The sequence below is a fragment of the Centrocercus urophasianus genome, unplaced genomic scaffold (genome assembly GCF_019232065.1).
Source record: "Centrocercus urophasianus isolate 14NV4802_14NV808 unplaced genomic scaffold, USGS_Curo_1.0 seq_20, whole genome shotgun sequence".
NCBI classification, from domain to species: domain Eukaryota; kingdom Metazoa; phylum Chordata; class Aves; order Galliformes; family Phasianidae; genus Centrocercus; species Centrocercus urophasianus.
The window spans coordinates 13,662,231-13,685,650 of record NW_024884756.1 but is presented as its reverse complement, the minus strand read 5'-3'; the positions used below and the strand labels follow the sequence as shown (position 1 = coordinate 13,685,650).

General features: G+C 40.3%; 1 protein-coding gene across 6 annotated transcripts in view; it reads right to left on the bottom strand.

Moving 5' to 3' along the window:
- Positions 1–3,622: 3,622 nt before the first annotated feature.
- Positions 3,623–23,420, bottom strand: part of PDE1A (phosphodiesterase 1A) — a 208,750-nt gene continuing 188,952 nt past the window's right edge. For 3 of the 6 annotated variants that reach the window (XM_042822474.1, XM_042822475.1, XM_042822476.1), the window contains 3 exons: positions 16,970–17,245; positions 10,510–10,629; positions 3,623–10,180 (listed from right to left, as the gene is read on the bottom strand). In XM_042822474.1, coding sequence (XP_042678408.1) covers positions 10,553–10,629; positions 16,970–17,245 — 353 coding nt within the window. In that variant the 3' untranslated portion in view covers positions 3,623–10,180; positions 10,510–10,552. The remainder of the gene's footprint in view (positions 10,181–10,509; positions 10,630–16,969; positions 17,246–23,420) is intronic. The other 3 variants (XR_006169460.1, XR_006169461.1, XM_042822478.1) reach the window with 3 other exon arrangements.

Here is a 23,420-nt window from a genome sequence, read left to right as displayed (position 1 = left end):
GTTCAGCTGCACAGGAAGAACTAAAAGGACTCTTCGATTGGGCAGGAACAGCTACAGGGCTGAGGCCTTTTTGTGCTACAAACAAGGAAAGCAGGGAAGTGACCCTTCATAAAACATCTGAACAGGCCAAAGTCAAGAGTGGAATGGTATCAAGAGGAGCTGGGCTCTGCTCCCAGCTTTGTCACGACTTTGATTTTGCACTGTGCCAGGCTCTTCACTTAACCCTGGCTGCGGCAGTAAAATGGTGACCAATACAGAGGCATTCTGTTACTGGCTGATAAAACAATTTGTATTAATTTTTGCTGGTTATTAGTACCCAGAGGCTCCACGTAAGAGGTATCTATGGGCCAAAGGAATAAAACACGCAGAAGTTGTAATAGACAATACAAACACAAGGCACTTTGGGACTTCAGTGTTTCAGAGGCAGCACAGAACACCTGATAAGTATATAGAGAATTCATTACAAATAGCTTGTTTCAGGATCACTGTTGGACTGAAGGATGATTACACTTTATGAATTGGATTTATAAATTAGATTCCATTTGAACCAGATCTGAACGCATTGCAGAGCTGTTATGCAGTGATGAGAGAACAAGAAGCCTGTTTAACAACCCTTATCTGGATGAAGCTCCGTAGTTTGATAAGGGCCTCAGATAGCCACGCCTCATTTTGAATGCTTTTCTAAATGCAGATCTCTTATCACATCCCTCATCTCTAAATATTCCAGCTGTGTTATATCATTTTAAAAGCCTATTGCTTTCTATCTGTCCTGACCCAGGGTTATGCACACAGCACGTCTGAGTGTAGGAACAGACTGATCATTTTTGGTGAAGTGACAGGACTTGTTCCTCAGAAGATTCTGTGGGTCCACGTCACCATTTGCTGGTGTTAACCTCACCTAAAGGATATGGATAGAATGCACATTTTTCTGTATGACAACAATTTTAAATCAAAGAATTAAGCAAACTGTCTGATCTTCCACTTGAGAGGTATACCATAAGGATGGCTACAAGGAAAGAGGGAATAAAACATCAGAGCCCAGAAAAACAGAAGAATACCCAGCTAAGTGCTTACCATGGAGCAGAGCTGTAGAACTGCAGTGACTTATCATTGAACCCCAGGACAGAAATGTCCAGGAAGACAGAAAATGTGATCACATGGCATGTGTGGGACAACGGGTGGATCAGGTACAGCTAGCATGGGTTCATGAAAGGAAGGTCTTGCTTGACCAACCTGATGTCCTATGATTGACCCGTTTGGTAGATGAGGGAAAGGCTGCTCACATAGGTCTACCTAGAGTTCAGCAAAGCCTTTCACACTGTCTGCCACTGTGTTCTCCTAGAGAAACTGGCTGCCCATGGTTTGGACAGGTACACTTTTTGCTGGGTAAGGAACCAGCTGTGGTGGTGAGTGGAGATAAATCCAACTGGCAACTTGTCACAAGTGGTGTTCCTTATGAATCAATATTGGAGCCTGTCCTGTTTAATATCTTTATTGATGACCTGGATGAGGGGTTGGAGTGCACCCTCAGTAAACTTGCAGATGACACCAAACTGTCAATCTGCCTGAGGGTAGGAAGGCCCTACAGAAGGATGTGGACAGGCTGGATCACTAGACTGAGAGCACAAAAGGTATGAGGAGAGGCTGAGGGAGCTGGGATTATTTGGTCTGGACAAGAGGAGGCTCGTGGGAGACATTATCGCTCTCTACAACTACCCGGAAAGAGTTTGTGGCGAGCAGGGGATTGGCTTCTTCTCTCAGGTAACAGCAATAGGACGAAGGGGAATGACCTTAAGTTGTGCTGGAGGATGGTCAGGTAGGATACTGGAAAGAATTTCTTAACAGAGAGCTTCTCCTACACTTTGGGTGCAATTGAAAGCTCTGGCTATCTCGCAGTACGATCAGCTTTGTAGAGTCTTAAATAAACCATGCAGATCTCTTTGCAATGGTGCAAAATACTGTATGCAGTCAAAATGGACAACAGAGATAGCTTTGATCTGTTTCTAACAATGCAGAGAGACTGGCAAGGGGAAGGAAGAAAATTATTAAAATAAAGAGCACCTGGGCAATCCTTCACCTATGCCATAGGGATTCATTTCTTTAGAGTAGCAATTTTTTGAGTATTTTTTGTAGTTTACTTTTAAATACTCTAGAAAATTTAATATTGTTTAAAATCTGCTTTTCAAAACAAAACAGGATGTTGTTGGGCTATTTTCCTACGGAAATCTTTGTTCACCCTCCATCAATGTTGTTTCCATGTTATTATTACTCGGTTTGACCTGCCTGAGAAAAGTCAGATGGTGGCACTGCTGGAGAGCTGAGAACTGGAGTTGATGGATCAGGTAGAACACAGCAAGTTCCTTGAGCACCTTTCAAGATGCTAAATATTAACCATCACTATAAACATTTCTACTCTTTCACTTGCTCAGAAACACAGATGATTTCTGCATGCTTGTGGTGTGAGAGTTGACAAAAGAAAATTCAAGTAACGCTTTTAGAGATGGATTGTATTAGCCCATATTCCGTGATTGAACTGATGGAGAAAGAAAGAAGAGGTTGAAAAAAAAAAAGAAGGCAAGTAATGAATATAATTCTTTTTTTAATGAGCAACTCATTCGTTGTTTTTCTTCTCATCTCTCATCATGTTCTTATGTCTATGGCCTTTCCGTGCTGCTGTTCTTCCTTTCAAGATATTGCAGGAAGTGACATTTGCAGAATGATGGCTACAGCAAGATTTGAAAGAAAACTGTCTCTTTGGACTGATTTCAGCTTTTTCCCAGAATCCCACAGCTCATTAATGTACAGCAATTTAAAGGAGCTTTGTTATTGCATTTTACAGCCTTATTTCTTTTTTCTTGTGTTATACTTGTTGTTCCATGACAGATTCTTCACTTTGATTTATTGAGACATTGTGCTAATAAGTTTGTTGGAAAAATTCCACGACTTGACTTACAGGATGGTATGTGTTGTTTATTCTCCAGGTGCAAAAGCAGATAATACTTAAGTAGATACAAAGTAAGAGCCAAGATTTAAAAGTCATTTCTGAAGTGTAATTTCCACTGAAGTCAGAGGAACTGTGTTCAAAAATGACCACAGGTTTTGGCTGACAGTGTCCTTTCTTTTGGAAAAGTATGGTGTGCTGTGTACAGAAAACTTCCTGTCATCCTACTGTCAGTTTAAGTACTAAATCTCTTGCAGTATTTTAAGAACTACCCCAGTCTTCTGAAAGTGTTGTTAGTTGTCTGCAATGATGTGAACTGGAAAAGGCTCTGATTAGCTACTTTGCTAGACAAAAATTACCACTCATTATTCTGCTGCTGATGCTACTGAACCTATATCTACACATCTAGCATGACAAGGCAGGGCTGCTCTCTGGAGAAGGGGTATCTGTCTGCCTGGCCTGGGTAGGCTCCAGTGCTGCTGTTGGGTGGGAAGGGACTGACGTGTGGCCCTGCATGCTCTAGCGCCTCCACTGTGCAAGTTTGGTGCCTGGTACCATGCAAATGAGTTCGGTGCAAGCCCAGCTCAATGCAGATTTCTCCTCTTCCCCCTATCGCCCCCCCTTTCTCACTCATCTCTCCCCCTCTATTGCCCCCCTCTCTACCTTCCTCTCTCCCACCTCTCCTCTCCTCTCTTCTCTTCTCCGCAGCTTTCCTTTTCCCTTTCCCTTTCATTCTCTTTCTCTTACACAGGTGAGACAGAGGCTTTCTATGTGAGGTCTTATTGCTGAGGAACATGAGGAGATTGTACTTTCTGCTGGCAGGTTTGTAGAAGGCAGAGCTGCAGGTGGCATGTGAAACTCAGCACTAAGTTGGCCATGCACTGGATGGATAGCTGACACCTTCTCCACTGCTGGTTTCATAGGGATTACATTCTCTGTTTGTGTGTGTATGGCTGTTACCTTATTCCTTTCTCTCCTTTAGCTGCTCAGCACGATGGTGAGTTGCAATAGGAGTCTCAGCTGCTCTGTAAGTTCATCACACATGCAATTACATTTGACCTTTCCACAGCGAGCGTGGCATTTGGCAATTGAGTTGATGTTCAGCATCTCTTGTGCTGTGTTCTCATTGCTCTCCCCAGTGAGACAGCAGGGCCATCCCCAGCAGCAGCACATTGGGCAGATATCAGGCAAGGCATCTGTGCCCCTTCACTGGGCCTCAGGCCGCTTGGTGACACGATGCTGGTCTCCAGACATAGTAGAGCTGGCTGATGGAGTCTGTGTGTGTTCATTGCCGACAGCAGGGGCATTTCTGCTATAGGCTTGGATGGTTCTGGTAGCTTCCAAAGTAGTCTGTGCTTTCTACAAATATATCCAGTGCTCCTGCTAGGAGAAACTGACTCTGTTTTAGTCTTGTAATGATGCATTTTCTTGGTATATACTGACCCTTAGTGGTGAGCTGAAATTACAATTGCGTTGCCACATTTCTAAATTTTTCTTTTCTCTTTGGCCCAACTGTTCAGAAAATGGCAGGGATATTTGCTGTGCATCAGGACTGTCTAACTATTTAAATAGCCCCGTTGTCTTTGACAGACATAATGGGCATCCTAAAATAATGACGACAGGTGTTACTCGCTCTTCTGAAGGGAGGGCTGGGGAGCAGCAGTGTCGAAAGGTTATTCCAAAGTGCAAAACAAAAACCTTGGCATTGAGAAGCAATACTCTCCACATAATGAGAAACAAATAAGAACTCAGTATCTGGCACTAACGAACACCTCAAGCTAACAGTGGAGTGAGTATTAATTAGGTTTCCAAAATAGCATCTTTCTGAAAAGCAGCTGAGGTGTAATATTGCTCCTTATTAATCAAAGCAATGGGACAATGTGAACTCTGCAAAAAATAAATGGTTTGCAGATGGCTGTGTGCATCTTTAATAATCAGAAGAACACAAGTTAGAGCTTTAAATGCCAGAGAGTCTTTCTGCATCTTCTCCCTTTCAGAGAGCGATATTTGCAGTTTTCAAGGCAGTGAGGAAAGTGTGTTGGTTTCTTATTACATTTTCCCTGCAGCATAAATTCTATTGATGTGCTTCCCTAATCATGCTAATTATACTGCCATATGTTGCTCTCATCTTTCTTTTTCTCTCCTAATGGGACATAGATTCTCTCTTTTGAATATGTCATTTGTTTATTGCATTTATCAGGGGCTTTAACATTATATGGGACTTTTAATTGCTTTTTTAAACACTCTGCAGATTGAATATTAAAAACAGACATGAAGGTCAATTATAAATAATATTTAAATTGCTCATGACATTTTTATTCTCTAATTTGCTGGGAATATCAACTCTGTAGCCCTGGTCTCACGCCCATTATTTGCTTGTGAACACACACATGTCCATCAGAACTACCTATGGCTGCAGTCACAGCTCTGTCCTACTCCAAACCACCTTGCAACTAGCCGAATAGGAGTCTTCCTCATACAGAAATGCTGAAAAAAAAGATGCATCAACTATTAAGCCACAATGCTCACCATAAATTCACCGCTATTCATTCCAGTGAATTGGAGTGCCTCAAGAAATAGATGTAAATTTTCATTTTTGACTGGAAAGAATAACATAACTCTCAGAGGAGAGGGAAGAATTGAAGAAAGGGAAGAATAATTTCAATAGAAGAATTAAAAACAACTAAAATTTCGGTAAAACAGCTGAAAACAGAGAAATTAACAATAGCTAATTACAAGTTCTCCAATAGTAATCAATCCTTATGTAAGAAGTGTTGGTGACAGACTTCCCTATCTTTTTGAGGTTAGGCTTTGGGGTGTGGCATTTTTGATTGGCTGGTTGTTCTTTGGTTCATTGAGGCTTTTTTGTTTGTTTTGTGTTTGTTGTTGGTGTTTTTTTGCAAACTTTAATTTGCCTCAACAACTTAATTACTTAAATAACTGACAGTTTACTAAACACCAAAACTTGCTTCCCTTCCTCCTGACTGAAGAGCTGAGCTATACACCCTCCACTCTTGTTGGAGTAGTGCCTTTGCTGCTCTGTAAGAATGGGCTGTAGGAAAAGGACTTGCCTGAGCAGAAGGGAAGTGGGTTTTGCAGCACAGTGTTGTTTTTTTTTTTTTCCCCTCTACACTTATTACTCCGTGAGTAGCCTCTTCATTCCCAGGGGAATGTTTAGAAGCTCAGAGTTCTGTACAACTTCTAAATCTTTGTCCTGCTACATAGACAAGAGGTCTCTTGAGACCCACTAAATAATTAAATGATCAGGAAAGCAAAACTATCCCAGGGACACTGCCTAAACTTTTCTGAGAGATGACACTTTCTTTTCTTTACATTATTAAATGTCATTTCTACTCAATTTTTAGGATTTTTTAGGTTTTGAAGGATTTGATTTTTCAAAAAACAATCTACAATTGGATACACTCCTCTCTAAAACAAATCTTGTCTAAACTATCATAATGTTAAGTCTTTTTAATCTGCTATTGAAGAACGTTAATATTATATTTTACTCTTTCTCATATGTAGTCAATTGAAAACATCTATTCCATACATTTCCACTAGGGAACTTGATTACTTTGTTAATTTGATGTCTTAGTAGCAGCTTGTTTGTCTTCTGGCTTACATGCAACAGATGAAAGTCACCCAAGCATATAGCTGAAGAGAGCTGAATGGAGCTGCAAAGAACTAGATATGGCAGAGTTGTTCTTCATTTATTGCTATCATGCACCTTGTTAGAGCATAATTCAAGTCAATAGGATTCTTTCCATTGATTTCCAGTTGTAGTAGGTTGAGGCCCTGCTCCACTGAACTTTGCTAATTAAGCCTGGACCATGCCATAGAGGTGCCTCTGAAAACAGAACCCATTCTGAAGAATCAGTGCTGGCCTGCATAGTACCAGCAATTTTAACAGTGCCAGCCTCTGGTAAAAAGATTTGGGAAACAATACTCTTTATTGGTTATGATTTCCTTCATATGATGGCTGACAGAGTAGTAAAGGTTAAAAAGGTAAAGCACACTGAGAGAAAGTATCATCAAGGGAGTCACAAGGATGCAAGTGAGTTGGTGCAGCATAGTGGCACAGCCATGGACAAAGCACGGAGTGACAGGCAGGAAAAGGGCACAGGAACAGCCAGCTGCGCTCTGCCACTTTTCAGAGACAACTGTATGCAAATAAGCAAATGCTTCAGTCAAGCAGATTTGTAACTAACACTCAGGAGCTTCATGATCTTTGCCCTCAAATCAAATTTATTTAAGAATATCATCATAGGAAATACGGACAAATACAGCAGAATCAAAACACACAGTTGTAGATTGCTTGTTGAAAATTAAATAAAAAAAATACTGGCTAGATCATAAACCATAACAATATTACATAATATATTTATCAGATATCTCAAGATAAAAGTACAAAATAAAAATTTTGAGGGCTAATCTAAAGCTACAGCTCCTCAGTGTGCTCAATGCAGGGGTACATGCCCATAATGCTGTGGGAGAGATGCAGATATAAACACCAGTTCTTATGGCCCCATGCAATGCTTTGGTAGTGCAGCCTTCTGGGGTTTGGAGAAAGTCCTGCCCAGGAGAGGCCCCCCACAGGAAGCTGCTCTGCCATCTGAGTGTGAATTCCACACAAGATCAAAGCCTTAACTGACACACAACGATTATGGTCTCCTCAGCCAAACTAAATTTTCCTCATCCAAACAACACGCTAAGCTTTGGGTCACGTCTGGAAAAAAACCTTGCTAAGAATAAAGGAAGAAAGAAAGAGAGTTAGCTGGCTTTAAAGGAAAACTAAGGACTCTTCTATTTCAGTAACACCTACCACAGTGATTAAGACTGTGTAAAAATGAAGAAGTAGAATTGTTTGTACATTTCTGTATGAATGAAGAGTTGAGCAGGCACTGAGTGCCTTCTATGAGCTCAGGAGCTCCTCCTACCTTCTGAAGGACAACAGGACACCAAAAGCCCCACAGGATGCTCCCAGCGTTCTGCAAATTCTGTTTGTATTTCCAGAAGAAGATTTTCATGTAGTATATCAATCACATAAAGAAAAAGTCAAGTTCAGCTATGGTAGAAGTCTGAAATTGAAAGTAAATACAAACATTAAATTTGGATGGCTCCAAAGTTTTGGTCTCAGGGAATGATAAATCACAATGCTGATGAATGCACTGTTACAGACAAAGACATAGCTGGCCTAATTTTTAAATATCTTTCTCAATTTTTGCACTTTTAAAATTTGGCCGGAACTGCAGATGCTCAACATATCTGAAATAAGATCCCTTGTTTGGAAAGAAAAGAGATAAGACCAAAGATATCAGATCTTAAACAGGAAAGTTTTCTACTGTCACAGCATATGGCAATTTGCAATGAAAAAAAAGTGATATACATGATGTCTCTTTTTTGGTGCAACAACAATAAGAAATATTTCATTATAAAGAAAAAAATGTGTCCAACATTCCCCATAATGGATTCAGAGGTGCACGGAGTGATCCAGGCTACTAAGGATTTGCTCGAACACTGCCATAATATATAAATTCTTAATTCTTAGCAAAAAATATCAATTGCATTATAACATATATGATACAATTTCATTTGTTAACATTTCATTCTTCAGCTGCACTGTACAGAACTTTGTCCATGCCAAATACAAGCCCTGGACCAGATACACAAGACAATTTAAATGCACTTTTTACAACCTATATGCACAAACATTTCTTAAGTTAAAACTACACACTCTAACTGTGCATAGTGTGTATATGGCTTACATATTCAACGACAGAAATTCCACCTTTTGGCATGCCCTTATTCCAGGGCTCAGAGCTCATATTGTTCCCAGCTCAATTGCAATGATCTGCTGTCAGAAAGGAGACAGTCAAAGGAAGAGAGAAGCACGTGCCCCTACGTGTGGGGTGGCTGGTTTACTGTTCCTTCTTCAGCCAGGACAAAGCGCATTCTCTGGAGGCTGAGCCTGTGGTACATGGGAGCTCTAATTAGGTTCCTGAAGCAGTGGATAAGCACCCAGGGCTCTGCAAAGCAGGGAGGAATGCTGCCCCACAAGCGTGCCACCTCTGTGTGGCCCATGGCGGACTGCAGTCTTGGTCATATTGAGGTAATACAGGATCCAAAAAATGGAACGCAGTGACCCAAATTAACCAGGAGAGTAAAAGGTGAAGGGAGAGAGGAATGTTCCTTGTTGGCTGCAACAGAGGGAAGTGAGGTTGGGTGCAGGCTGCACGAGGTCCCATGAGGCTCAGCAGGAGCAGAGATGAACGTGGAGCCTCTTCTGGGCACAGCTGGGCTGCAGGGCTCATTCCAAGATATCCGGCAGAGGTAAGTGCCTGTGTGCTCCACTTGTGCTGCCTCTCAGAAAAAGATGCTCTGGTGTTTGAACAAAGCAAAGGGAGGTCTTTGTCGGATCCATGCTGTCACCTTTTCATTTGAGCAAACTCATTATATAAGGCCTCAATATTACCTTCCAGTTGTGTCTGAGAGGCAACACTATGCGTTGCTGGAGGGCAGCAATTTTTGTGTATTTGTGTAGCAGCCTCATTCGCCTGTGAAATCATAAGCACCAGCTTCGTAGTAGGGCTGACACCAGTGCTGACATATGATAAACACTGTAGAGCTGAGTATGTTTGAATCATAATACTGGGTGATATTTCCAATACTGATTTGTTAAACACCATCTCCCTCCCTGTGGCAGACATGGGAAAGAGTCATTATTCATGCAGGATAGATAGTACAACTCTATGACTTCCTGCCCAGTCCACATACTTACATTTCCAGATATTTTAAGGAAGCTAACAAGTAGAACTTTCATGTTGCATGCAGCGTGGTTGCATGAACAAGTGTCTGTAACAGTATTTTGTTTTGGCTTTCCATTTCCATTAGATGCCAGTGGCAGTGACACGGAACAGCAATCCAGTGCAGATGATCTTTAACATGTTTTCACATGTCTCTTGGAAACAGCTGGTGTCAGTGATGCAACAAAGCAAGGTCCAACTTTGGCTGGAAAAATTATTTTGGCCAGTTGTAGAAAGCAGAATAGAAAAGGGAAAAGCAACAACAAATATGACAAAGTCTTGAGAGTTGTTCGGTGCGTTGAGTTCCCAGCTCAGGGTTTGATGTTTTACACTTTTGATCCTTCTGCCCAGTCTCCACTGAAACAAGATGATCTGAGAGTAAGTTGACAGACAACAGCCTCTGAGAGCATGGAGGTAGGAACAGTGTTCTTTTCTTCTGCAACAGAGTTCAAGTAAAAATTCATAAACAATATTGTTATACTATTACCACATATTTCTAGTATTCAGTATACTTGACTTGAGGATGTTTTATTGAATGGTTATTTTGTCTCACATTAAGAATTCAGATACACAGTATTGTTTTTCCCTTCCGTTATGGTGAATTGACTTCAAAAGGGACATAAAAAGTGGGTTGCAACATGCTCCAGGCACAATGTTTTGTAATAAACCCACAACAAGGATAGAACAAAGAGAATAATAATAGCAATGAGCCAGTCTTCATGGTACAAAACTATCACCATTATAAGAAAGAAATGACAGAAGTACCTGTCCTGCCAGAAACGTCAGAAGCTTTTAAGAAACAGTAAATCTAGTTGTGTACCAGTGCTTGATTCTGTTCCGTGGCTTTTACTATATCTTCTGCTTGCTTACAGTGTGTAGGCTCACCTGGAAGAAAGAAAAAGTGTTATTAAGAACTTGAGTGAGGAAGCGAAAGAAATTTATAGCATCTGCAGAGCTCTAGACGGGCAGTAATGTCCTTCCGCTTTCTTTTACTAAGGTTGCAGTGAGGTTCATTCACAGTTTTCTTTAACTGTTTTCTCAGCATAGAAAGTACTGGATTTAATTGACTAATTGCTGTGGTTTATCTAAAGTGCAAAAGGTAGAGTGAAAGCAATAGACTACACCGTGAGAGTGTTAATGAAGTGGGTTTTTAAAAAACTTCTAGTTTATTGAAAAAAATAACTAATCACCCTCAGCAGAGCTGTGCTGTTTAAATCCTCTTCAATGTAGGCAACCAAAATAGGCATAAATTGCTCTCAGAGAGTGGAAGATGCCAATGTCAAGTTTTAAAGATTCAATTAATTCAATCAGATAGGGAATGCGACACCTAGCAGCACAAGATTTCAAACTAGGTGACACAGTATAAATGTCAAACTTCCAATCATTAGGCAGAGCTCCTGTTTAAGCTGTTCCTTGAATAAGCACTGCTGGAAAAATTGTAAACTGATTAAGGACAGTAGACATGGGGGGGAGTGCAGCAAATTTCAGAGTGATATACCAACTATATGGTAAATGCTTAGCTTTAACTAATGGATGGAGTGATCCCACTAATACTGACTTAAAGAATGTGAAAAAGGAAAGCCACATAAGTATCAAAAGCAGAGAAAGTGAGTTGAGAGAAGGGGAAAAGTTTAGAAACAAAAATGCATATGGGGAAAATTTTTGAAAGACAAAAACAAACGTATAAGCAACTAGAAATGAAAGCAGGTGATGTGTGATTTGAAAGGGAAGCTCCAACTCACTGAAAGACTGTCTTTCATTGAGCTGAAGCTGAAGAAGAGGCTCAGAGTTTAGAAAGGAAAAAAAAAAAAAAAAAAAAAAAAAAAGAAAAGTGCAGGACAATGAACACAAGGAAAGAAAAAAAAATGAATAGCCCTGAGTTTACCACAGTATTACAGTAAACAAACAATTTCATTACTGGATTTTGTGAGTGATTTCATTGCCGGGGTACTGCCCACTCTAACACAGCACTGTGCGTTTAATCTTCGTAAAAACTAACACTGAATCCTGAGCCACATTTCACTTTCCTCACAGAAGTGCATACACTTTGTAGCAACTTCCCAATAGTTGCTGAGGGCTTCTACCCCTATCCTTTTTATTAGCACATCACCTGCTCCTTCAACATCTCCTTTCCTCTATCCTCATCCCAGAGCCTCTTTTGGGTTCCCACTGCCACCCATGTGCAGGGTGCACAATTAATGCTAACGAAGCACACAACCTCCACCCACAGCTGCTGAGTACCAATGGGATTGGCACCCAGGGCCACTGGCATTGCCACGGCACAGGTACTACTTGATGCTGTCCATGTTGCCATTAATTGAACTGGTGTGTTGTTGCTGTGAGCTTGTGCAGCTTTACCACAGGTTTCTGCTGAAGGCTCTGCATGCTCACTGCAACACACTGTGCCTGACAGTCCTCTACTGTCACCAGGGACGAATTTACCCATATCCTGCCTTACTGCAGATTTACTGTCCCCTTTTACATTCTGATACTAAGGATTAATGTGGCTATCATCATGAGCGAAAAGTTAAAAGCGTGCCAACTAGCCATTATAAATCATTGAAACACGAGGTTGTTTAATTAAACATAAGCAGTTTTTAAAATTAATGCTCCAATTAATAAATCACCCAGGAGAAAAGAAAACCACCACTTAAATAAAATCATCTTATAACAGTTCACTTAATCTTGTAACATGCAATTAAATGATAGCGAGACTGAGGAAGAGGAGCAGTGCTGTGGAAGAAGAGGCACTCAGTCCTGGCCTGAGTTCCCCCAGCAGTTCTCTCTTTGCTCTGACTGGGACATAGGGAAACAGATCCTGGTATGATGTGGTGGTAAATAACTGAGAAAGAGGAGTGATGCAAGGAGTGGAAAGCAGCACCTTTTCTCTTTTTTTTTTTCCCCCCCAAGGCATGTTCATACTGTCCAGATAAATGTACAAAGAAAACTTAAAAGATATGTATACTGCCTTTCACAGCTTGCAAGTGAAGCTGTTGAAAATACCTGCTCTTATTTTTACAAAGTGGCCTGACTGAGTCTGCTGGTCATCAACACAGGTGTAGAAGTGAGAAGCAGAGGTGCAGTGCTGTGCAGGGAAAGATCCTGCTGGGCTAAACAGTGCTGCATCATGCACAGCTCTCCCTTCTGGTCATCTTGACCACAACTTGTTTGCGAAGGTGAGGAAAGGCACAAAAGTTATTTGCTCCTATCTGACATTCATATGTTGACAGTAAGAAATGCCAGAGCCAACCCATAAGTTTCAGGTTGCTAAATAGAAAAGCACTCGTTGCACCATGTGGAGGAACAACAGATGAGAGAAGAAAAATAACATTTAAGATTAATCGTGGTTTCTGGGCAAGGCTGAATCTAGATTGAATACAGATATGTGGTGTCTTTTTCCCTTTAATTCTTCCGTTTCTCACATAGTAAGAAGTAAATTCCACCCAGGAAAACCAGCAGCAATTTGAGTTCTGATACACATTCAGCATATACAAAGGTCTCTCTGAGGTTCATTGTTTGCATCTCATAAGGGATTTTTATATGCCATTGATTTTTGAAAAATACATGCTAAGTGAGAAGTACTGTACTCTTGATGCTAGTCATGAATGGCTGATTCTCCAATCCAGTAGAATTCAACAACTGCAGTATTAGACACCAACAACCTCCGCACACACTGCAGCAAGAAAAACCATGCAAAACCATCAGTGTTATTGTTGTTGTCTAAATAAGCATGACAGTTCAAGGAAAGTCCTTCCACTTACAAGAATTACATTTCACTAACATAGAAGAAATATGAAACATTGTAACCTGACAATTCCCTTTGGTACTGGATATTGCCAGCTATTTCAATACTGAGCTCCTGCTTTGTCTCTCTTTTCTTTTGCTGCAACATGGTGGCACTATTGATGCAGAGGTACTTAAAGCTGCTGCTGAACCTCAGTTTTAATTCATTTTGTCTCAGAGAGCCAGGACCTGTGCTTTGTAGTAAGTATGATGCCCCAGCCTCTAGCAGTACGTTGGTTTAATGCAGGTACAACAAGAGCCCACATGTATATATGTCAGTGAAATAGCAAAATGGCTGCCCTTCTGTCCTTAGAAAAGAGGGTCTGAAGAATATGATGACAGTCTTTCTGTAAGTCATTTCAAAAGACCAGAAAGTATTCAAAATAGTTTCCTACGACATTTAAATTTGGAGAAAATTGAGAAAATGCAAGAATGAAATGTTATTAAAGTATAAATCAAACAATTCAATGTAATAAAAACAGAACATAAATGGCATGGTGGCAGACCAATAAAACCCTGCAGCGGCAGAAAGCTCAATGGAGATGGACAAAAGCAATGTAACATCAAGTATCTTCAGATAAGTAAATCTGATATCAAGCATTACACCCTCTACAGAGAATACCTAAAAGAACACATTCAGTGGGTGGTCAGCTCAAACATTAACATGGAACAGAAACCAGTCAAAACATCAAGCTCTCCACTTTCCTGTGATTTCTCTCTACTGGAATACAAACACGAAGAAGGAGATGGCTAACAGCAAATTCAACATACTGCAGAGGACAGACATTTCACAGAAATATCTATTATAAAAAATGACAGCAAAAGACCTACAAATATCAGATGCCTTTTAAAACCAAAACCAAATCAATGCCCTTCTTCTATGCATTGTAGTACTCAATTAAATATCTGCAACAGCGTAAATGAGAAAACAGCTCTTCAGCAAAAGGAGAAGTCCAGCCTCATCTTGCCATTTTCTGGCTGGTGGAACTAGGAGTTACTAATGACGGAGTCCACAAAAAGTTCATGAAAGTAAAAAATACCATTTAGGCTTAAGTTGGTTGACCAAGGATGTACAAGTCCATTAGAAAGAATTAAAAAAAGTGCAAGATGTGAAGAACTGGGAACACAGATATTCTCTAAACAACAGTATCATTCCCTACAATGACTGCATTCATTAACGAACTACAGCTGAAACATAGTTTGGAAACTATTCATAAGAACTTGCTATAGCTGGGAATATGTTCTGTTAACAGCATGAGCAGCAGCCCCTACTTCTCACTCTCACCAGGAGGAAAAGGCATGGCTTATAGAACAGGGCAGTCTGAAGAAAAATCCTTCCTTTTTAGAAACAAAATTCTTCTGTTTCCAAAGATCTTATGCAGATGATTACATTTTTCTGGTACAGATGTTAAGTTTCTGTAGAGAAACGTACATTATTATACCAAAACTTTTTGTGGCTATCAGCTATAAAATCTGCTATGGCTCAGGGGTAAGCTGGGGGATCCCACTAAGTGCCAGCACACAGCTCAACCGCTGAAGCTGCCTTGAAAAATAATACACCAGTTCTACTACTGTGTAATTGATAACTTGAGGCATTATGTCTCCAGATTTATCACTCCTTCTTCCACAACTTGCTATCATCCCACAGAGCTTAGATACTGTTGCCTCTTTAGTGATACAAAGGGAGAGTGATATACCTGTAAAAGCTCTGGTTTTTCATTCAGGACATTACCAAAACTATTTGTTACCATAAAAATGACAGCTACACCACAAATGTCTTCTTCGCAGCTTGAAAGACAACAGACACAGTTTTTTTCCTACTGTACTCTACACTCAGTAGACGGGAAACTTTCTAGAGCACATAAATTTCAAAATGAGCATTAATAGAAAAAAAAAAAAAAAGTACAAAAAAATACATATCAAAGACAAAAATGTCAACTGCTAGATGTATGGGAACTACTGAGTCACAGCCTGAATCATTGATTGAGCACCTAGGGAAAGGACCTGGTCAGCTCTGAGTTGCACAGGTGAAGGCAACTCAGCTGTGTGAATCCCTCCTTGGTGAAGCTTTCCCCTGTGAACTTGGAATCTTCTGATACGGGTGAGCAATCTTCTTCCTTTCCCTTACAGCACCTTTCAGTTGTGTTGGTCTTTCCATCACCACACCTTTGTTGTAATGCCTTTCCCATTGTATTGATCTGTCCAATTGCTACACTACACAACTTCAAATGCTGTGGAATTAATTTTTGTGTAAATGTTTTGATTTAGAACCCTAAATTAACCATCTGTTATTGCTGATGGGGAAAAAAAAAAAAAAATCTGTCAACAAAAGCATGGGAGCACTGAAATGCAAATGGTGAATGTTGGACTCCAGAATGAATAAGTGGGAGTTCTCTATAAAAGGAAGTGCTCAGAAATATGCCAAGTCATATACTTGTGTCTAGTCTAAGTCATATAAGCATTTAACATCGCTGCTCACACGTTGCCATACTTCTGGCACATTACTGCAAGGCTCACTGTTAGCTCAGCATTAACGAGCTTAGTGTGATAATTGGAAGAGAGGGAAACAATACCATTATACCTTGATTATTCCTATTACCCTAATATCTCAAACATACTCTAACAATAAACTATTCGGACCATATGAAGATACTATAAAAATGCACAGTGATTTCTCTTACTTCCATAAAACCTATTCATATTGCTTGGGCATCTTGAACTGATAATGTCATATAATAAACATATACCAAATCATAACCACCTTGTGGTAAAAATATATGCGTTCTCAAAAAAAAAAAAAAAAAAATCCGACATCATACGAACGTTTTGGTTTTCTGCCTGTCCAGCAGATTACAATCAGGAGACTGATCTTTCTTGAGAGGATGATGCAGTCCCATGCCTACTACTGCTAGCAAATCACATCTATGTAAATTGATCAGTGTTAATTCCAAATTCACATTATACAGATAATGGTTTACAACACCACAGTCATCTGAAGTGCCTCAGTTAAGGGTTTGCATTTTAACTGCACAACAGGAATTACCTATAATAAGAGCAAAAGTTAAATACTTTTAACTTTTTTTGTTAATTTTGGAAGTTTACCTGATTCTTCAGTAACAAAGCGCTATTTAACTGCAAACACATCTTTAAGTTTCTTTAAAATCATTCTTCTGTTCAACTAAAAGTTTTGATATTTTATGTAAAGCACTTTCTACTAGATTCCAAATAACTAATATACGAAGATATTTGCTTATATCAAATGTCTTTAATTAATGGGTTTAGGACACTTTTGCTTCTACACACTCCTGAAGAAACTCTCTTACAACACTTTGTTTTAATATTTTACCACTGTCGAAGTTAGACAGGGAGATACCAGACACTGCTGCAGCTTCACCCTGGACAGCTTCATTAGATTGACTGGTGCTTTGTCATGAAGTATTACCATTCAGTGGGTCTGTATTCTGTGTTTCTTGCTGGGCATCGGTGAGATCTTTCTGGTTCGGATCAGAGTTAGTGCATTTTTCTGAGTTGGATGCATCACTCAGAGCAGTGTTGGAAGTGACTACTTGTAGGACGATGGGTCTGGGAGGACAGGCTGTACCATCACTTCCCTGACTACTCTCATTTTGTCTGCTTCTTGTCTCTTCCTGTAACTGTGCATCTGTGGAATTTCTGCTCTGGTCTTTTTTCTGTTCATCAACATTTTTCACAAGTTCTTCTATAAAGAGGGAACAAAACATGCGAATTAGATATGAAGGATATGCCACAGTTGTTTGATTTCAGAGTAGTGACTGAGTTGCACATGGGAACACTGTGAGCATAAACTTTCTACACAAGGACAGGTGCACTGATGAGTTAAATATAGGTCAGATCCTGATTAAGCTATTGCAACTGAACCATAGCAGTCTACTTTCTGGTTTGACCTCTAACATGTACTTCTTTATCTGGAGGCAATATGAGCAGCAGCAACAAATACACTGTATGCTAAAGGGTGGGAATAGGAGAGCCTCATACTGAAGCACCAGCTTGCCGTAATACGACTGGAAGAAGCAGAGCTCACCAGTTCTGTAATGGAGAGGGGACATGGAGAGAAGCACCATTCCAGGAAGAGGGAGGCATCGGCTCTGAAGGGAAGCCCTGAAGGGTGTTTGTCCCTCGGGCCGGAAAAACTCAGCATGGCAACTAATAGCTTAAGCCGAAACACATTTCAGAGGTCTATATGCATGCAATCCATTTCTGCTGCCTCCTTGGCTAGCAGAACATACAGAATGGGAAAGGAAAAAAATACGACAAAAAAATTGTGCTTCAGAGGTCAGCAGCAACAGGACCAAAAAAAAAGTTCACAGAAAGCTGTACTGCATGCTCCATTGCAGAGACTCTGCAATGAAAAGTACAAATGAAATGGCCAGAGTGAAAGGAGACAGAAAGTAGAGCAGCACAGGGAAGTCATACAAAGACAAACCAAGAAGATGAAGAAAACAGAGAATGGAAAAGTCACATAGGGTGAACAATCTGATTAAAAATAACCTATATTATACTTCCTGGCATCTTATAAGAAAATCAAGAAATTGGAAATTTGAGAAGTTTTGTGGTAGAACCATTAATCTTGTTATTAGAATCCATTTCATAAATTCAGAATTCAGTATCTGCATACTATTATAAAAAATACAAATTCCTCCAATTTAAAATGTGCAAGCATTGCAGACTGAACAATACTTAAAGAAGTGTTTGGGATAAAGACATTGAGAAATAGGAATACATAGCTTAAAGCAAATCTAATGTTTAAGCGAGATACGTTCATTACAGCATCTGTCATTTGAGGTATAACCTACTGGGGCTGTCTAGTCTGGGGAAAAGGAGGCTGCAGGGAGACCTTATTGCTCTCTTCCAATATCTGAAGGGTACTTACAGTGAGAGCGGGATTGGTCTCTTCTCACTGGTGACAGGATTGCTAAGTATTTGAATAGGCTCCCCAGGGAGGAGGTAGAATCAGCATCCCTGGATGTGTTTAAAAAGTGTTTGGATGTGGTGCTCAGGGACATGATTTAGCAGAGGGTTGTTAGTTAGAGTAGTATGTTTAGGTCATGGTTGGACTTTATGATCTTTAAGGTCTTTTCCAACCTGAGCAATTCTATTCTGCATACCTAAGGCTTTTGTCCCAAGAAACTCATTTACAAGCTATATTTGCTCCCATATGGCAGAGCTACAATAATCTTTCCTTAACTTTATAAGAAACCCAAGGAAATTTCATAATACAATTTTGGATGTTCAGTTGCATCAGCAAGTTGAGGAGAGGAAAGCTAAAATGTAATTACACACACATACAGAAAAGGAAAATCTGAAAAATGTAAGTTAACATAATACTTATATAAAAATATGTTAAAATTGTTTATATATCAATTTATTTAGGCTTTCTTGGAGATGTTTATTTTCTGTGCTCAGCATAAGCAAAAACTTCAGTAGGGTTTTCCTAAAGGTTTCTTTCAAGTGCCTTTGACTGTACCTTGACCTGCCTCTAGGATACTGATTTATCTAACAACGTTACTGATTTGTTGTTAGAACTGTAGTATTAACTTAGCTCACACTATGAGAGTTGGAACATAAGTATTCAGCAAATTATAGAAGAGGCTCAGACAATGAGAGAATTACTAAGATTCATGTGAGGCACTGCTGAGTTGATGCCACTGGTGTGAGAAAAGCAGACTGGCAGGAAGGCTGGACAGGAGCAGAGCAGAGCCTCTGGCTCCATTTGACCAATTTGGGCAGGGGACTTCACCCCACACTGCACTTCTAGGAAGAGCAACTTCCTGCTCCTCCATGGGCACACTTTGCTATGGCCAACCAGGGATGGAAATGGGGCGTGATAAATGAATGAGATAACCTAGCATTTGCAAGTTTAATAAAGTTAAGCTGGTTAGAACACATCTGCTTATAACTTGTTATAAGCATTATATTCGTTTAAGTCAACATTGTGGCCAGCAAGTATTATTTGCTCTCATTCAGATAAAGGCAGGCAGTGAACTCAGAGCAGGCATTAACATTGTTACACTTCTTGCTCTCTCTGTTTCAATCCTGGAAAAGTGCCTGGAGCCAGCATTATTTACACATTCTCAATGGTTTGGTTTTCTTTACAAGAATCCAAGTGCAATCATCAAAATTTCTTAGTGTTCATCTGTAAAACATTGCCTCTCCTAGAAGATGTGTTAGCAGTCAGTCACGCCCTTCTTTTTGGTACTTCTGTTCCAACTCCTGAACTCCTGCCATAAACCACTGTCCTTCATGAGAAGAAACAAGGTCATTTGATAAGTAAGCACCACACAAGTGGTGTGTTTCATTTTGTGTGTTTAGGCTGGCAAAGTAATTTCCATGCTTTGTTTGGAAATCTGTCAGGAGCTGTGATCTAACAGCCAGCTTCTAGAATAGCTGAAACATTCCACTACTCAGTAGTCCTACATTTTGAGAGTTTTGTAGTTGTTTTTGTTTCATCTTCAGTGGTTAACACAACAAGCACTTCTCTACCCTTTCCACCAAATACTACTCTTCTTTCATTAAGTCACTTTCTATTTTTGGCTTAATAAGCATGTGTAGAAATGGGTTTTTCAAATCACAGGCCCTCCTTGGATTGTTTTACAGTTCTAGGGGAAGAGCAGTGTTGATAACACACTGATGTTTATAGCTGCTGCTAAGCGCTGCTATTCAGAACCAGTTCTCAAAGAAGGGCCCAAGGAGCTGGGAGGGAACAGAATTAGGACAGCTGACACAAACTGTCCAGAGAGATATTCCATACCATGTGCCACTGTGTGGAAGGAGTTCTGAACGAGGTGGGAGTTCATCTCATTCTCTTCCACTGCTCAGGGGGCTGGCCAGGCATCAGTCAGGGAGTGGCAAGCAATTCCTTGTGCATCACTTTTTATATATATATATATATATATACACACACATATACACACACACACATATAGTCATAACTATTGTCCTTTTCCCTGTCTTAGTAAATAGTTTTTTCCTCAATCCATGAGTTCTGCTGCTTTTTCCTGATTCTCTCTCCATCCCCCTGGGAAGCAGGGGAATAAACGAACAACTGTGTGGTACTGAGCCACCTGCCAGGTTAAAACACAACAGTGTCACTTGGTGTTATAGACTCCCTTTGCATATTACCACATACTGTTTGATTTTGTGGATTGTCTGCTTTTTAATGGAAAAAACTAATTCCACAAAGCAGAAACAATGGACTGGACCCTGGATAACATGAGAAGGAATGCCATCTTTCCAGATGATGCATTCTCACATCTGCCATTTTAAAGAGAGGAGGAACAGAGAAGTAGACAGACTTATTTAGACACCAACTCCTTCAACTTCCACTTTCTCATATGCAGATTTCATCACAGCTATAGGAGTATGAAAGACTACTGCAAGCCATGTAACCTGGTGGTGCCAGATGTCACAGCATTGTGCCATGCAGAGAACATAACAAAAGGATTCACAGCCATCAAAACTTTTCACTTAAGGTCTTGGTTAAAAGTAAACCTCCACCTTTTAACTTCTCTTTTGCTGTCTAGCTGAAAGTATAGGGATTTTAATGCCACATCTCTGGGGCTTGGGGGACAAGAGGGACACTCCACCTTCAGCCTGATAGAGGAGAAGGTTCTGCTTTGGGTTCAGTTACCATTCCTCAAGTCTGATTTATGAGACATCACCAACATTTCCTGACCCTCCTGGCTCAATCCATTCACTGCACTTACTCAGACTTCAGAAAAACCTCTTTTCCCTCTATTCTTAACACTAAGTTTGCTCAGAGACTGCTTTTGACTGAAGCATTTTAGCACTGCAATTAAATAAAATAAAAAAAAAAATCACTGTCTCTGGTTTTAGCTGGGTCTCCATTAGACCTCTGAATTTATTTTGTTCAACAGATTAAAACAGTCTATTAGAGTAGATTTCATGCACCAAACTGTCAGTTGATTTCCTCGACTGTCACACACATCCTCCCACCACCCTAGCGGCTCCTAAATCACATTAACATGCTATCAGATTTTTGCATTGCAGCAGCTGTTACTCTCTTCTTATTAGGGAGTCTACAGAGATGATCTTTCAGACAAAATGGAGCTAAACCTTGTGGTTATTGGGGCTAGAAGGATGCAGGATTAAAAGTGCCTGAGGGAAGCCTGCAGGTATGATCCAGAGGTCTTTCAGAAAAGGCATCTGTTATTTAAAGTTGCAGCTCAGGGGAAAAAAATGCAAAATAATAATAATAAAGCTAACAAACTGACCCACACTGCAAAGATGCGAGCTGTTCTCTTTTTCCTTCAAAACGAAGCACTGGGAACAACGAATAACAGTGCTGGTTGTATTATGCTGCAGTGGAACATCTGCATGCCCATCCAACTCGCATCTGGACCCTTGGTCTGTATACTGCATTCTCTTCTTCTATTACATGATCTGGGTGAGTGCCCTAAGCTGCCTCTCTTTTTGCTCAACTGTAAAGTCAAGATAATTTGTTATGCTCCTAGTAGAACTGCGTAACAGTTAAATGTTTCCAAACAAGTTCTCTCTTACTGGCTTCTCATAGGTGGATAACTCTCAGGCTCAAAGTTGACTTAGCAAGCACCTCTAATGAAACAGCCTCTCACACTCATCTTCACTGTTAATTTGCTGCAACTATCACACTTTCAAATAGCAGCAGTTAACACCATTATGTGTTGGAAAAAAAAAAAAAAAAGAAAAAAATCAGGGGATGCAATGGTCTCTTTATCATTGTGCTGTGTTGAACAAAGACAGATTATCTGGTGATTAGGGGTTTGGAATATTAATTAAACATCAAGGCTTTCAAATTAGAATCCCAGATGTTTGATCATTATGGTAATTCCCTGTTAACAAAATTCCCTGAAAAGCCTGAGACACATTCCTCTAATTCTCCAGTGGTGAAAGGTTGAGGACCCTTAGACTATAGAGCACCGAGCTCCTCTGCATCAGTTATACAAAACAAGGTTGTTTTTGTTTTTTCTTATTTTAAGCAAAATGGAGCCATCTCATTTTGAAAACCTTCTGTTAAGGAAGCTCACAAGCAGCTGCCTAGGTAGATAAATGGTTTCTTTGCTAACACAGGCCCTCTCAAAACAAAGCACTTTACTTCTTGCACCAAGCTGCTTGCCCCAAGCCAACAGTCTCACCAGGATCTTTTCAGGGAGGGGCAGCAGGAGCAGCTGGACCTGTTGGGTCTCCCATCAAACACCACATCAGTGCATTCTGGCCTGCTTCTTTAGGCACTGGAGTCAGATTATTGACCTCAGGCCTCAGCATCCACAGTACTCCCTCCAGGCCAGAGCTGCACCTACAGCCTTGTCCTGCTAAGGTGAGAAGCCGAAGGAAATGCAATTCCTGCTCAGGAAATCATAAGGATTGTTGCTGGCTTTCATTTGTTTTTATGCATCTGTACCACCATACACTGTAGAGACAACTCTTCTCCTGAGCCTGTGAGCTGACCTAGTGGTTTGGTAACAGCACCTAGTAACTGCAAACCTACAGATAAGAACGCAGATTGTTCATGTAAAAAGAGTGAGTCCTATTAGTCACAGGCCACTCAAAGTGTTTGGACGTATATGTTAGCCAGCCAGCCTGCCTACCAGGCACGCTGTCCTCAGGAACATCATCCTCTCAGCAACCTCAGCACATTGTATTTTGTAATAAGTTATCTATTTAGGAATAACTGGAGCGACAACAACATTCCTTTCGCCTGGCAGTGACGTACTGGTATTCATTCTGACAGTAGGAGCTCCTACTGACATAAGAGTAAAATACAGATTCATACATACGCCCAGAGTAGCCTAAGAACTTCTCAGCAAGCAACAAAGTCAGAGAAATCGGCAGAAGATCCAGACAAAATAGGACAAATA